General features: G+C 41.4%; 1 protein-coding gene and 1 long non-coding RNA gene across 2 annotated transcripts in view; one reads left to right on the top strand and one right to left on the bottom strand.

Moving 5' to 3' along the window:
- LOC115343179 (von Willebrand factor D and EGF domain-containing protein-like) overlaps positions 1-16,887 on the top strand; it is a 190,295-nt gene that overhangs the window by 86,861 nt on the left and 86,547 nt on the right. The window contains exons 12-13 of the mRNA XM_030018811.1: positions 14,729-14,865; positions 15,913-16,074. Coding sequence (XP_029874671.1) covers positions 14,729-14,865; positions 15,913-16,074 — 299 coding nt within the window. The remainder of the gene's footprint in view (positions 1-14,728; positions 14,866-15,912; positions 16,075-16,887) is intronic.
- LOC115343182 lies at positions 6,379-12,843 on the bottom strand. Its single transcript, XR_003924020.1, has 3 exons — positions 12,745-12,843; positions 7,690-7,876; positions 6,379-6,392 (listed from the first exon to the last, which is right to left on the bottom strand). It is a non-coding gene; the product is annotated as an uncharacterized LOC115343182 (long non-coding RNA).

Raw genomic sequence — 16,887 nt, 5'->3', positions numbered from 1 at the left:
TTCTACACCATGAACATACACTGGGAACTTACTCATTTGGACAGAAGAAAAATGAAAAAAAAAAAACCAACAAAATGTCACAACAGACTGTTATTAAGGCTAGTGGAATTAACTTTAATCACTAAAATCTTCTCTTTAAAATATAGATTTATTTTTTTCTATTTGTAATCTGTCTACAAGTTTGTACAGGGTAAAACCCTGACCATGAAGCACAGTTCATGGGGATGGACCCCTCAGGCCATGGAAACCTCTGAGCTGTTTTCTGTATGAAAACTAGGATCTTAAAGAGGAACTCTTGTCTCCCAAATATCCTTGTAGACAATAATACTACTTAGTAACTCATTGTGCATTCTACATCCTAAAGAAAATATTTATTCAAAATATTTTACAATCTCTTTTTCATTAAAATTGGGGGTGGGGGGAAGCAGCTGCTTAAGCAAATATAACTTAAAAAAAAATTGCTCACAAATGAAAAAAATCCATTAACGCTTTTGAGAGTTTTTTTTGTTAAAGAAGGGATTCTCCTTCATATATAAACCTAGGGTTTGTTTGGCTGGATTTGGTTTGGATTGTTGGTTTTTTCACCCCAAATGAAGACACTAAAAATAAAGAGGATCCATTTCCTGACCACATTTACCTAAGACATCATGGTATTTACAAATGGGAACAATGGTGATCCACAGAGTTGCAAATACCTTCTGTAAAATGGGTTCAACAAATGCAAAACACTTCAGCAAATATACCTTTGAATCCATAAATTGCTATCACTTGACTCTTCCCAAAGTATGTTGCCAGAACTGTCCTCAGCTCTTCCACATGATGGGTGAGTGGCAGGCAGTATGAATTTCCCCCGATGTCAGTGGTAACAGTTTGAAGATCATCATCATATCAGTCCTTTTAAAGAGAAGGGCTTCCTTTAGTTTGGGGAACATAACATTGAAACATGTTCAGTGGATACTCACCAAGATTTTAGTGAAGACCAGTGATTAAAGCTATCTTTTCTCTTATACTAATTTCTGAGTATTTGACCATATGTCTGCGCAGCAACCTTTGGATGCTACTTCTGCATACGTAGTATGTGCCTGTGACCTGGATGTCAGAAAACACCTCTTCACCTGAGTACTGACAGAGGCCCATAATCATTAAAAACAACGGACTCCAAATTTGTCGACAGCTTCTCACTTACTTTAGAAGGTTTATGCTTGTCTTACAACAGCCCAAAGTCAGAGCTTTGTACCCTGGAAACTGAGCTGACTGTAGTGCTTTTGGAAAGCATTGATCTGCAGGGTGGTCAAAACCACAAGACTCTGAATCCAGTCCCCTGGAGTAACCTTCTCCAGCTTTAGGATCCCTTGGAGAAGGGTTTGAAATGGTATTATGTCCTTACAGGAGGGTCAGTAATTTAATGTGGATAATTTGGTTTTAATTCCTGATACCACACATAAAAGCATACTTGATAAAGAAGAAATTAAGAACAGGAGGTGTCTTCTGGTACTCATTCCTCCTCCTCTCCCAGATATCCTGTACGAACTAACGCTAGACTGGTGAAACACCAGTCCATACTGGGAGGGCGATAGCTCAGACAGTCACACTGGGTGGCTCCACAGCAGAGCCCAGCAGTGAGGAGGACCTGGCCGCTGGGTTAGTCCATCCCTTGTACTAATGGTACAGAGATAACAGGATGGAGAAGCATTTGAAGTTCAAGCTGACTTGGAGCAAAATTGAGAAAAAAAAATATTCCAGAAAAAATTTTTAAAAAGCAAGGTAACAGCTGGCATGTTTAATTTGCAGAACCTTCTCCTTTGTCTTCAGTACAACTATAGAGAAGCTAAGAGAGGACTTCACAGAAGAAGTTGGTTTCAGCATTAACTGTGGAGAGGGAAAAGTACTGCCACAGTCTAGAGTGAATCAATGTGATGAGCTGCAATGAACTCTGTGTATTACAGACTATTTATGAATTCATTTATGACTGATCTACAATATTCTTTCTCTATATATAAAAATACAGAAACTGTGTATCTATAAAAGTACCTGATCTTGTAAATGCAATGTAAAGCACAGCTATTCATGCAGCCAGAGGTCAGATCCCCTAGAAGGACAAACAAAATCTTAGTTCTGGCATGCCAATCACTCTGACATTATAATACTTGGAAAGGTCAGCTAGTTAATTTGGTACAGACAAGCAAGATAAGTATTAGCATGAGCTTCACCTTTAGCTGTTCTTGATTTTTGAGTTTCCTTCACAACAATTTTTAAAGATATTTGCTTGTTTTATATTTCATAGTGTCATGGTTTAAACCCAGCTGGCAACAAAGCACCACGAAGCCGCTCGCTCGGTCCTCCCCCCCGGCCCCGGTGGGATGAGGAGGAGGAAATATAAAGAAACAGTCGTGGGTCAAGACAAGGACTGGGAGGGATCACTCCCCACTTATGGTCACGGGCAAAAGACAGGCTCAACTTGGGGAAAAAAAAACAAATTCAATTTAATTTACTACCAATCAAATCAAAACAAGGATAATGAGAAGTAAAATTAAATCTTAAAACAACTTCCCCTCACCCCTCCCTTCTTCCTGGGCACAGCTTCACTCCCGAATTCTCTCCCTTCTCCCCTCCAGCGGTGCAGGGGGACGGGGAATGGGTGTTGGGGTCAGTTCCTCACACGTTGTCGCTGCCGCTCCTTCCTCCTCAGGGGCAGGACTCCTCACTCTTCCCCTGCTCCACCGTGGGTCCTTCCCACGGGCTGCACTTCTTCCCAAACTTCCCTGGCGTGGGTCCTTTCTGCGGGCTGCAGTCCTTCAGGCACAGCCTGCTCCAGCGTGGGCTTCCCCATGGAGTCCCGGCCATCTTGGGGGCATCCATCCCGCTGCTCCGGCGTGGGCTCCTCTCTCCCCGGGCTGCAGACGGGAATCTGCTCCCCCGCTCCCCTCCGTGGGCTGGGGGGGGACAGCCTGCCGCCTCACCGCGGGCTGCGGGGGCAGCCCCTCCTCCCCCGCTCCTCCTCCTCCTCCTTCCTCACTGACCTCGGGATCTGCACAGGGGTTCCTCTCACGTCCCGCTCCCCTCTCCGCTGCAGGTTCCCCTCTTAACTCTGTTCTCCCAGAGGCGCTACCGCCATCGCTGACGGGCTCGGCCTGGGCCAGCGGTGGGTCCGACTTGGAGCCGGGGAAGCTTCCAGCAGCTTCTCACAGGAGCCGGCCCTGCAGCCCCTGCCCCGCTACCAAAACCCCACCACACAAACCCAAAACACGTAGGCAGAAAAGTTCTACATAGACAGCATAGAATCATAGAATCACTTAGGTTGGGAGAAGACCTTTAAGATCATCGCGTCCAACCATCAACACTGCCAAGTCCACCACTAAACCATGTCCCTGAGCACCACATCTACACATCTTTTAAATATCTCCGGGGATGGGGACTCAACCACTTCCCTGGGCAGCCTGTTCCAGTGCTTGACAACCCTTTCAGTGAAGAATTTTTTCCTAATATCCAATCTAAACCACCCCTGGGACAACTTGAGGCCATGTCCTCTTGTCCTATCACTTGATACTTGGGAGAAGAGACCGACACCCACCTCGCTACAACCTCCTTTCAGGTAGCTGTAGAGAGCGATAAGGTCTCCCCTCAGCCTCCTTTTCTCCAGGCTAAACAAGCCCAGGGTTGTTTACATGCATACCCCCAAGGTACGCATGTGATGTAACACGCTTATTTGCAGGGAAAAGGTCTACAGTATCACACAATAATGATGTGCTTCTTAAATGGCAGTTCAAAAGACCAGAAGTCCTCAGAACTGAAGTCCTGTTAAGGTCACTAAATCCAGGATTTCACACCAGAAAAGGCTATTAGAGACGAAGAATTAAGATCAATCTCAGAAATAAAGCTGTGTGTTCCAACGGGAAGATCTTGAGGCCCCTGACCGGCAGCTCAGGCATCCTGACCCGGCAGGCAATCAACACCGTGCAAGCACAGGTGGGATAAGCCTTTGGGCTTTTGTATTAATAAGCAGAGGTTCTGTAGGAAGGGAAGAAAAGGACGAGAAATGAAGAACAGAATTAGGTTTCTGCAGGACATACAAAACTGCTGCCTCTTTCACTTTCTTTTAAAGGGCAGGACCGAAGAAACAGAAGAATGTATGTTGATTTTGGAAATGCTAACTCTGAAATGCCATTGTTAGGAAGAAGTTATTTTCCAGGAGAAGTTACATGAGTAATGAAGGAGAAGGCAACTCCTTTTGCTGGCCATATATTTTCCCATTAGCTCCAAAACAAATCTCCGTCTAATTTTCTCAGGCTGGAATTATAGACGTGAATTAAAACTCCCCCAAGATCAAGGAGGCCATCAACATAATTCAAATATCTTTTCCAAGGTCACCCAATCTCAGCTACACTACCGATACATAATAATGTATACTGCCACTGGTTTTGACCAGCACACAAACACAAAAACATGGCCATGCAGCATTTTTACGGATCAGAATACAAACCATAACATATTTGGAATAATTTTAAATGAAAACATGTAGAAAGAGAGAAGATGCGAAGTGTGGCTTACAGACAGGCTTACTTACTCCTCTGCTCTGCCTGACTCCAACAGGAGCAGTCCAGGTGGCCAGAGCTATAATTATCCTCACATGAAAACTGCAATTTGGAGTTGAAAGGCACCTCTGAAATTTGGCAATGCTCCAGAAGCTTAGACTTTCTTAATGTTGCTTAACATTTCATAAAACCCCCCCAACACCTGTATAAGGTGCTTAAAATGTCATTACCACCTGTAATTAAATGCAGAATCCAATTACTGTGGATAGCAAATCAGGTTGGTGCTTACCGTTTGTATATATTGACCATGTTGCTTATAAAAAAAAATCAGGACTAGTAAAACACACATAGAGGGATGTAATATGGAGATTGCATGAAGCTCTAAAGAGCAATTACAAGATAAAAGGTAATGAGGAATAATAAGGACAAATTAGTTTCAGTGAAGTAATGACACTTGAAGTTTAAATTTCTATGTGGAAAGTTCTGGAAAGAAAATAGCCAGCAAAGAAATCAAAGAGAGCAAAACTGATGGTGAGAAGGTGAGAAGTTAACACTTACCAAACACACTTACAGATATCCCATTTTCATATACAAAAATTTCAGTAACGTTATTAAGAAATTTGTGAACTCAAACGCATTTTCAGAGCTGTGACCCACAACTACACAGGTCCCTCAGACCCACCTGCAACAGCAGTTACATGAATTACACTGTGTTATTTTTAGAATGATTATATAGACTTTTCTGAATTTATCACACTGCTTTGGGCTGAGGCTTTTTCGGGTGCTCTAATTAAATAATATTAATTAAAGCACCAACTATTAAAAAAAAATAAATTATACTGAGCAAAATATGGGGTCAGCTATTACAATTCCTCAGGTGGGGTCTTCAAAACAAAGATGTATCTCCCCTATGGAAGAATAAGCTCAGAGCTTTATTCAGGCCAGTCATGCAAGTTCAGGACAAAATATGTACTATAGAAATCTCACCGTTTATATAATTCTGCTTTATTTTTAAGCTTAATTCCTGTTTTCAAGGACAAAACATGAGGGAGACATTTGAAGAAAAGATTTAAATTGTTTTGAGATCCTCGGGTGAAAGGGGACAGAGTATTTCAGTTCTCTACGTCAAGCATCTGCTTTGGAGATTTTGTATGGGAACACATTGACTTTGAAATAAATATGTTTCTCCCACTTCTATCAATTGAGTGGTCTTTAAATTCCAGATCATGGTGCCATAATGATTATTTAAGGGCTGTTAGTCTGTCAAGTAAATGGATACTTTTTGGCACATGCAATATGTGTTTTGCTGATGTGGTACATCACAACAGCGCAGACGGAGCCATCATGGTGTATTGGGTCAATAGAAGCTCTCCATGAATAAATTAGACTATATAAAGTAAAAAATGTATACTAGACTTTTCAAAGAAAAAAACAGTTAATTTCTTAAGTCACCAGGATATCTACAAAGAAACATACTGTATGTAAAGGTGGTAGCCTCTGTCCCTGCGGCCACTCTGTGATGCTGGTGTGACCAGACCTTCAAGGGAGAATTACATTTTATATCACCATAAGGGCCTCAGAAAAAGAGTTACCTGAAATTGTGGAATTTCTGTCCCATCCTCTCCTCAGGAATTGATCAGATTTTCAAATTTGTTTAGATTAGTAAACAAAGAAAAACCACAGCCAAGCTTTTTGCTAATATGGCAAAACAGTTTATATGGTAGTGAGGGTGCAATAGACTTTAACAATTAATTGTATCAAATTTTCAAAATTGGATTTCAAAATAAGAGTCAAACATGCTTGTGAGAACAGCAAACACCATACTTACTACTCTTAAATTTTTCTGGCCAAAACAGAGTGCTATTAATATAAAAAAAAAAAGAAATTATTAAATGGCATTATTCTTTAAAAGGCTTTTTTCTTTTCAAATAGTGAGTCATTGGGCTTAATTCTCCTCTTCATTATAATAATTCCACTGACTTTGGTGGACATAGCATTAACAAAGTCATAGACACTATTACTTCGATTAAGTTTATATTATCAAGAAAAAATTAGGTCTCTTTTTACAAATGCTCTTTTCCTTTTTTCTCATATTAATTATTGCCTTTTTCATTCCACAGTGTTGAGTTTTCCTATCTAGCCAACTGAGGGAGGTTCGAAAATTTCCTATGCCTATGCCCCCCACTTTCCCTCTAGTATGTACTTATTCACTTGACAACAGATGGACAGTAAGTGAGGCAGTGTTATTGTATTATCGTTTAGAAGCTAACGCAACTGTTTCTATCAAATACATTTTTCTTCAGTCATAATTTCTGTAAAGCAGGGAACACTTCGTGCAGATCTCTATATACTGTTGCGACATAAAACACACTTTAATATGCTGCTTTCTTTCCACTGGGATTACGTTCTTTACATAGAGCTTAAAGATATTAAGAATATATTCTTATTTCCTTCAAGCTGACATTAAAGAAGTTTCACTAAGATATCAATACTTTGTAAAAGAGGTTCTAAATAACTTGAAAATGAAAACCTTTCTTTTGAGACCTGTTATCTCCACTTAGTATCAAATTTTTCCTCAGCTTACTGGATAATATTGGAAAATAGATAAAGAATAAATATGAAAATACAAATTACGCAATTCAAGATATTATTGGTTTCAGTTATTCAGCTTTTTCCTAGTTAAACCAATTTATGATTTAATACCAAATGCAAACTGGGGAAAAAAAAAATCTTTTAAATGTTTATTTACAAAACACACTGTTTCTTTCTCCCAGACATCTACAGAGGAGTGGTCCTCACGAGTAAGCTCTGAATCCTAATAATAATGGCATATTATACGAATAAAATTATTTTACAGTTTCTACAGATCTGGGCCATAAAAATTTACACCAATATATTCTTTTCAGGCTAAAAAGAAAGGTGGCATTAGTGGTCATAATTACAAAAGTCATAATGAGTAGGCATAATGAGTAAATATCAAGGCTTTGAGATTACTCGTCAAAAGATAAATTTTTGAACATAGGACTTACTTGCTTTTGAAAATATCATGAACAAATGAACACCTCCAGCCACAAAAATGTTAGTAAGAGTTACAAAATTTACAAAGGAAACATAGTTAAGAATCAAAAGGAAAAAAAAAATTGTGAACCTAACCTACCATTGATGCATCCCGACTGACACCTATGTACTCTATATTGATGGCGACAGATTTTTCCCAGTCACATAAAACATATTTGTGGGTAATTCTCAGGGACTGACAATCTTCATGCTAGTTTTGAAGCTTTTCTTCTTTTCATAGCAATTTTAGTTTACTTTTTGATGGTGCAGTTGCAATAAACAAGCATCTGAAAAGTCAAACATCAATACCAGCTTAATCTACTGTTTTAACTCCCAGTTCCTTCCATTCAAAGCACAGACCTGGCTGAGCGGGAAGAGGACTATTAGCTTGATAGTAACAAAGTCAATAGAAACCGAATTTTAAAAGGATATCAAATCCTCATGATAAGGGACATGGAAGGTTGCATGCTTGGTGATCCATACTATTCCCTGCAAATCAGATCAGGGAGATTAGTCTTTTCTAGTGATTAGTTTATTTGCTTTAATGCAAAGCAGTGAAAGCAGTTCAGTGAAATATGTAGCTAAACAAAATGATTTTCTGAAGTATATATAGAATTAAATGCTAGAAAAGTTTACAAAATTATATGTCTGATTTAAACTGACCAAAGCCAGACACTCCAGATACATACCTATAACTTCTTTACATCAGGCTGTTTGCAGGCAGCACAGGAAATTTCATCCTTAAATCTTGTTAAATCCAATAGAAAACAAAAAGCCCTGAACAACCTCCTTCCCCAAATACTCACACACATGCACACATGACAAATAACAAATTCATGACAGTTTATGAGCTATAGAATTAAAACATTAAAAGCGCTGATTTACACTGACCAAAGCCAAAAATTCAGAGCAAACCTGTAATGCCTTTATATCATGCTTTATGTTGTATAAAGAACCCACAATCCACCAGTACAGAATGTTCAACCAATTGTGAATAAAAACCCAAGTGTAATAACCAGATCTTATTCTAATTCAGTAACTGTAAAGATGGGAAAATTACTAAAAACAACCAGTTGGATACTAGCATGGACATAAGGACCATGAAGACACCCACGAGCACCCTCATGCCCAAATCCCTTGGAGTGGCATCACTGCAGTCATTTGTGGGGAGCCACGAGATGCTGCCAGGGGTTCTGCCCTGAAGCACCTTCGAGGCACTGAAACTAAGACGTGCTTCGGTATGCCAGTAAAAGCCATGAATGTGCAACCAGATCTTACATGTTACCAACTATCAAGGCAATATTCTATAGTTAATAGCACACTCCTCTTCCTTTCTATTGCTAAAGTAAATTGCTAGCAAGCCGTTTAAAAATAGAAGGATAAAATAAACATAAAATGTCATAGTGAGATTTCTAAAGCAAAAATAATTTACCATATTGTTGCAGCACATGGATCCTTTCAGTGTGAAATTGAGCCAGTCCATTTCTCACATGCAGTGAGTACTTGCAAAATGCTTTTCCCATACTCTCCCAGGGCTCACTTCTGCAATCCATACTGGGTACCAGAGACCCTCAAAGCACAAAACCAGATTCACTCCATGTCAACTAAAGATCATAGGTCTTGTCGTGGTTTAGCCCCAGCCGGCAACCAAGCACCACCCCGTGGTGGGATGGGGGAGAGAATTGGAAGATTAAAAGTGAGAAAACACGTGGGTTGAGATAAAGACAGTTTAATAGGTTAAGCAAAAGCCGAGCGCGCAAGCAAAGCAAACCGAGGAATTCATTCAGCGCTTCCCACGGGCAGGCAGGTGTTCAGCCATCTCCAGGACAGCAGGGCTCCATCACACCTGACGGTGACTTGGGAAGACAAACGCCATCGGTCCCAATGTCCCCCCTTCCTCCTTTTTCCCCCAGCTTTATGTGCTGAGCATGACGTCCTATGGTCTGGGATATCCCTTGGGTCAGTTGGGGTCAGCTGTCCTGGCTGTGTCCCCTCCCAACTCCTTGTGCCCCCCCTGGCTCCTCGCTGGTGGGGTGGGGGGAGAAGCAGAAAAGCCCTTGGCTCTGGGTAAGCACTGCTCAGCAGTAACGAAAACATCCCTGAATTACCAACACTGTTTCTAGCACAAATCCAAAACATAGCCCCATGCTAGCTACTATGAAGACAATTAACCCAATCCCAGCCAAAACCAGGACAAGTCTATAGTTTGGTTCTATGACAAACTCTGTTTCTTTGAGAACTGGTTTTGGAAGCAGGGATGCACACAGTCTTCATTTAGAAGCCAGGGAGGTCACTGATGTTCAGAACTCCTGGCAAACAGCATATGGCTGCTAATGCTTTTTCTTAGGGAGGATTTAGAAATGAGCTTTGAGTTACGGATCGCGTAAGTTCCAGAATAACACATTCAATAATTGTGTATATGATTGCTGCAATAACCCTACACACAAAAGAAAGAAATACAGTATTTGTGCATGTATTTGAATGGAGGCAGATTCAGACTTGCTCTGTCCAAGCTGTGAGATAACCAAGCATCAGTCTGCTCTGATCCAGAACCCTCATAGCTGCAATAGCTGGATGTCCACAACCGTGCCAGAAAGCTCTGGCACAACAGCTTGCTCAACCAGCTATATGATTTCAAGGACAGGGCAACTGGACAATATGGGCAATTTTCTTTTGCACTTCAGCAAAGCTGTGACCATACCCAGCAGTTATGACCTGGTTCTTGATTTGCTTTTCGTGACTTAGGTTGCTTATTTATCATCCTGATCAAGAAAAGCAGGGCAGTCCATTTCCTTCGCTTTATTTGAACAAAATTCTTGCAGTTTTAATTTCAGGTCTGCTGCTCCAGCCCAAAGTTGCATGTGTAGCTTTCAAGCACTGCAGAAGAATGTTTGCTTGTGCTAAGATACTTTCCTAATCAAAAGTGGAAACCCAACATGAACCATATCTATCCGTCATGAAGACTTCAATAAGTGTAGTTTTGCAAGATTCTTGATTTTGTGTCAACTGTCTCCGTTTTACTTCTACATCTGTGCATACTTATTATTTACATAATACTCTACAACAAATATCTATATTTATGCAGGGGTTTTTAAAGCCTATTATGTAGCCTGTGCTCCTTGTCAGGTTTGATTCATGTAAATACTTACAGAAAGAAACCTCACTGCCAGCAGCCCTGAACTTACTATTCTTTCCTGCAAATTCCTACTGGGGTAAAGCAGAGGGACTGGGAGGGTCCCTGTCTCTCAAGGGAGGCACAACACAAGCACTGCAAACCAAACAGGACGGATCCCTTACTTCTGTCTAATCGCCTGAGGTCTAGAGGTCTTTTAGATTTCCACCTTCAACTCCAGAGTCCTCTCTCCTTTTTATTCCAAGAGAGTTTCATAAAAACCCGAGATTTTTTTGCTTTTTTCCCCAACATCTCCTGCTGTTCATCAGTGTCCCAATGCGATGCTCTACCAGGTTAGATGCATTTTGGATGTTGTTACTTGGTGTGTGTGCAGACCAGGCATTAGGAATGCATCGGGATGCCCATGTCTGAGCCAGCAGATATGAACACACAGCTCCTTAAATCCTCCTCTGTAAGATGAGTGCACCCTGCCACCCATCTGAGCTGCAGGTGCTACCCTGAGCTTCAGTTTTTAGTCTACCAGTAAAAGTCAAAGTACATCTTTGGCTTCTAGGCCGTACAGAGAGAAGAAGGAAGATGTTGTGTCCCGGATTTTGTTACGTTTTGGCATTCACACTCCTAAACATAAATCGTTAATGTTTGAACAAATCATACCTTTCACAAGCTTGTTCCATGTGCTGCCTGATTTCCCGCAGATTTCTCTCCTGCCTCTAACTTGCTCCTCCACAGACTTCAGACATCCATCCCAGGGCTCCACAACATCCACTCTCTCTGGATAGCTGCACTTTTGCCCTCACTCACCTTTCTGATATTTCCCAGCTCTTCCCTTTGCTCCTCCCTTTCTCCCCTCCAGTCTTCTGCTGAACTACTTGCAGCTCTTTTGCTAAGGTTTTTCAGGCTCTCCAAAAAACTCGTTCTCACATCTCCATCTCTCTGGCCCACGAGCTTATGCACAGGCTTATTAATTACCCATCTACTAACATGGGGAGCGACAAACAACAGCTGAATCTTGATTGTGTTTCCCCCAGCAAAAGCAAGATTTGTTTGGGTGAGTACCCAGCTATCGACTGTCATGAGATTTTTCCAAAGTGAATGTCAGTGAGATTTCACCTTCCATGTTGGATGACACTGGCTAATATGTGACAAAATTAGAAGGCAGAGGGAAAGACAGACAGAAAACCACATTAAAAAAAAAAAAAAAAAAGCTTAATATTCCTATGCGCCTTAAATGTGATATTTTAAGAACCGGTTAGATAAAAATAATGACCATTTTCAAAAGTGATATACTGCCTATGCTGAGGTCTAAGGTCTGAACCCTTGTATCCATTTGTTTAAAAAAGAGTCGTTATAATTACTTTCATTTTCCATCAGACTTTCTCCCTCTTCTTCCTCTCCTCTCAACACCCCCTGCGAAAGGCCTTGGTAAAAATCTGCATGGGGACTCCACCACCTCCTCAGTACCACATTTCAGCTGGCCAGAAATAAAGGAATAGAGCATTAAATTAAATATGGTCTCCCACACAACCATGCTGTGTATTCCTCCTTTTAGAGTGGTCCCAGCTGATGGCTTGACACATCTGGCTGAGGTAACAGAAAAAAGCCCACTCAAACAATAGCTCAGTCCTCTGCTTCTTCCCACCTTCATCAAACTACAGAAAACAAAAGGCACATTTTTCTTCCATGAACGTTTCACCCCTTTCACCAGAAAAAGAAATCTCATTTTCATCGTGATTAACCCACAACATGACAAATCTTGAGAGAAGATATCCAAAGCATATAGGGTGACATATTTCCTCCAGATTTAGATCAATCTAAAGATGTGTCCAAATGTGTGTACAGAATGGTTTGAGAGAAATAAATATGAAATGCCACGCTGATACTGTAGGTCATTTCAAAAAGCATCGAGGCTGGATAATCTTGCCGTGGCCCTGACACGATGGTGTTGCGGTAGTGTCAGGATGCTCATAAAGACGTAAGGGAACCCTCAGAAAAGCACACGGGGCTCATCAACAAGCAACCAACCTGAGAGTGCCTTCCTGGAAGAGGACCGGCTGCAGGAGCACACTCCTGTGCCTCGCTCCGTCCCAGGCTATGAGATTTTACTTCACCCACAGAAGCCTGAAAATCTGCAATGATAATGAAAATGTTAATGCAATCTGAGCTACCTCAGTACTAGTGGGGCTAACTATTAAAATCTCATGAAAAACATAATGAAGCCTTTTTCTTTTTTTTTTTTTTTTAATCTTTATGCACTAACCACAGAAGAAGGCAATTTATCAAAACCATTCACTACATCTGACTAATAGTTTTGTACATTACAGGAATCCACAACTAACTGATGAATGCTGACAAGCTGCAAACCATTTCTCTTCTTGTAAATATTGCAAAGTGTCCAACAGTGCTGCTAATACTGCTGCAATAAAATCAATAAAAAAAAAATAAAAGAAAGAAAAGTTAAAAGCATTTCAGAAGCACAGAAAAAGTCTTTTCACTATTTTTCACATTTATGTTGCTTTCCTGCCTTTCCCTGGAAAAATGAGAGTCATGCAGCTATGTTGTTACAGGCTGCAATCTGGTGGGATCACAGAGTTTAAACTGTATTCATCCTAGTCACAGCTTAAACGGCAGAGCCCTAAAGGAACAGCGAGGTACTGGGGAGGGTTATCAACTCAGCTCAGGGCATTTTGCCTCTTGAATCAGAGCTGAACCAATCTACCATTAAAATATTAGGCGACACAGAGCTTCTGTTTTAGATAAGCTACAGCTCAGAGAAAATTGATGGGCAATATTGCTTTGCCAGAGCAGTGGCGATGGGGCAGGGAAGCGAAAAAGCTAAGCAGCCTCTCCCCACCATGTAACAGGGAAAACTGCTTGCACTGTGCTGGTTCATGACGTGCCTCCGAGGGCTCCCAGTCATGGCTCTGCTACTAAGTGGTGTTCAGGAAACAAGAAGCAAATTTTCTGCTTTGTGTCATTTGTCATCATAGTGGCTTCTCCTGACCATTAGAACTACAAATATTATCAATAAAAATATGAAACCATGATCCTGACTGACTGCTGCTATAGACATATTAGGGTATTAGAGACCTTCTGAGTGTTGTGCTATTCGAGTGCCAATGCAAATATCTGCCCAATTATATTTTTTTTCTAAAGTAAAGATGTGAACTTTGCCATCCAATGAACTTGCATTTTTACTGTGTAAAAATAAACCCAATATGAAAGCAATGGGCAATTTTAAATGGTGAATACCTTAAGTACAACAGAACACAAAGGAAACTTTAACCGAGAATCATAAAACATTTTAAAAACAGTAATGGGTGAAATTCAACCTTGTAAGGGGGACAGCACCGGCTGTACATCATTTAAGCCCTACTTAAGGCCTCAAAATAGGATTTAAGTGAAACTTAGCTGGTGCATGACATTTGTGCTGATGCTGTGCAGAGCTGAGTGCCACCCGTTAATGACTTAACCCTCACAAGCAAGCATTCCTTTGAGGATCATTACTTTTATTGCATCCAAAGCTTTTGAAGACAAAGGACTGTCTTTTGCGGTCTTGTTTGACATTATGAGGAGCCTGGTGCCATGGTCATCTTCAGATATTTCCATGTCTCATTCTCATGCTTCTCTGTGCTATGGCATGACACCGTGTCCTCTCAGCTGTGCTCCCATCCTGTTACGTGGGTCAACAGAAGTATTACCACCGGACACCTTTTAACATGAAGCTGCAGCTTCAGTTAATTGATTCCATGAGCCGTATAACACTCACTGATACATCTTGCAGCACTGGGTGCACAGGGCAATTACTCAATGGAGGTTTGCTGCTTCCCATTTTGACAACTGCCGCTCCTCTTTTCCAGAGAAATTCACAGCGGGGCAAGGAAGACCCCAAGGAAAAGAATTAAACCAAAACAACCAGGAACAACAACAACAAAATCTCTGAGAAACCAGAACAGAACAGCGTGTAAGTGCTACTCTCTAAAGCTTTATATCTTTCTCACCCTTTCAGAGCAAGCTTTGGAAATCACGGGCTTAGAGAACGGGGGCCTCTGCGACGTCCGTGCCTCTGACTGCGCCACGATCCGGGTGTTTGGCCTCGGCTTCAAAGAGTCGCCCAACCTGCACTGCGAGGTCACCAGATTAATTGTAAGCACCTTCCCATGGGCTCGTAAAGTATTACTGATACAGTCAGTCTTTGACCTGTTTATAGTCAAATCTTTTACCCTGAGCTGTGCCGAGTGCCATCATCTCTCACTGCCTCTCTCAGAGGGGTACAAGTACCTTCAAAACCCATCGGCAATATGTTTGCTACGAGTGAGGGGAGCTGAAAAGGCTCAGCCCTTTCCAGGACTGGTTCCTTGGAAATGCACAGCTATGCATTCTTGCTAATTTTCTCTGTGGGGTTTTGTTTAATTCTTGTTTGGTTCAGCTGCACTGTAGTCCGGTGAAGCCTGAAATCACAATATTATTTCTCATTTTGTGCATCTGGAATCGGTACGCTTGGTTGTTTTCCTAAACACATTTGAATGCTAAGTTTTGTGGTTAAATATAAGGTTTCCTCGACATAGTTACAGAGGCTCTTATTTGAATTTTCTTAGTCATAGTTCAAGCGCAAATCAGAAGTTTTAATGAGTATTAAACCCTTCTCTTCTGCTAACACTACAACTTTATTATAGCCAACTATACACAGGCAATGCTAGGACTGATTTATTTGGTGTATCAGCATACTCAGACATGAAGTGTTTGATTCATCTCATAAAAGATGTTCAGCCTGATACCCATTCAGTGCTAACATGATAATGAGGCACAGCTGAGATTTGCCTACCATGCCCGCTTAGGGCTCCTACAAGCAGTGATGTCTTGTGCAGCTGATCTACGTAAGTAGCTGACGTTGCCTTCAAGGAGCAGCAAGCTGGCTGCTGAGCTTCAGGAGCAAACACAAAGTTGGTCCACCACGTTACCCTGTCTCATCCTAAGCACGGACGACAGCACTTCCTAAATTAATAGACCGTTTGCATGCCTAGATGAGCACGGCTTGCTCTTTACTGTGGCTACAGTAATAGCGTCATTTCTTTTAAATAAACAATCTGGAAATGCCTTATATTATTAATTAGAAATACAAACATATGTTGACAACTGGAATTTCTTTATATGAACCGTCAGTTTCTGCACTCTCCTTCTGTTTTACTGCAGCATCTCAATGGCGAATGGATATCAAGAGAACAAGAAACCACAAAAGCAGATTTTGTCAGCTCTGAGGCTGTTGACTGCCAGATTCCTCTCCTGAACATTACAGAGACAGAGGCTGTGCACTTTGTGGCGGGTGATGAGCCGTTCGCAAGATGGCAAGTGAAAGTAGGAATTCCTTATGTTTCTAAGAAATTATTTAGAAGGAGAAAACGAGTTGTCATGGTAAATTAAAATGCAAAGCACAATTTGCTTCCCTTCAGAAATGAAAATGCTTATAGATATACTCACATTAATGTCACGTAGGGAAAAAAAAAGCCAACACCAACCAAAACAATATACGTTAACAACAGGTGCCTTTGTAGGCAATCTGAAAGTGCAAATTACAATCACTTCTCCAGGTAATCACCTGAGATTGATGCAGTTGTACTAATCAATTGTTAATCATTAGTATTTCATTTCTGGCAACCCCAGCTCAAACTCCTGATTAGGCAGCAAGTATAAGACAGCTTTGACGCCCTGGTTGCAAGACTTATGCTTGCTCAGTGCAGGAGCCGAGCGCTGGCTGGCTCCTGGGCAGCGGGTGAGAGCTGGCACGGCGCGAGCAGGGATGTCATGGTCTTGGTCTTGAACGACTGCAGGAAGAAGCGTGTGCAGTACCTGCTCACGCCAGGTTCTCTGCTGCGGTTTTAGCCGCTTTTGCTCACAAAATGATACCTGCTTTCTAAATGTTTCCAGGAAATCAGTGCCTTACTGACCCTGTGCCTGCTACCCTTGGTCTCGCTCTCAGCCTGGATGGTTATTTTCTGCAGATTGGATGGTTTTTATAAGACTGAGATCATTTAAAGGCTCTATAGCTGAGAAAAATGTATTGCCGTTGTAGGAAGACTGCAGATGTGCTTTGAAAATTGCAGCATGTAAAAATGAAATGCGTAAAACACTCACTTCACTGCCGTGTTACTGCCTTGCCCTGCACCCCAC

This window comes from Aquila chrysaetos, chromosome 6, assembly GCF_900496995.4.
Source record: "Aquila chrysaetos chrysaetos chromosome 6, bAquChr1.4, whole genome shotgun sequence".
Classification (NCBI taxonomy): Eukaryota; Metazoa; Chordata; class Aves; order Accipitriformes; family Accipitridae; genus Aquila; species Aquila chrysaetos.
Note: the sequence above shows the minus strand (reverse complement) of the source record. Positions and strands in the feature narration are given on the sequence as shown.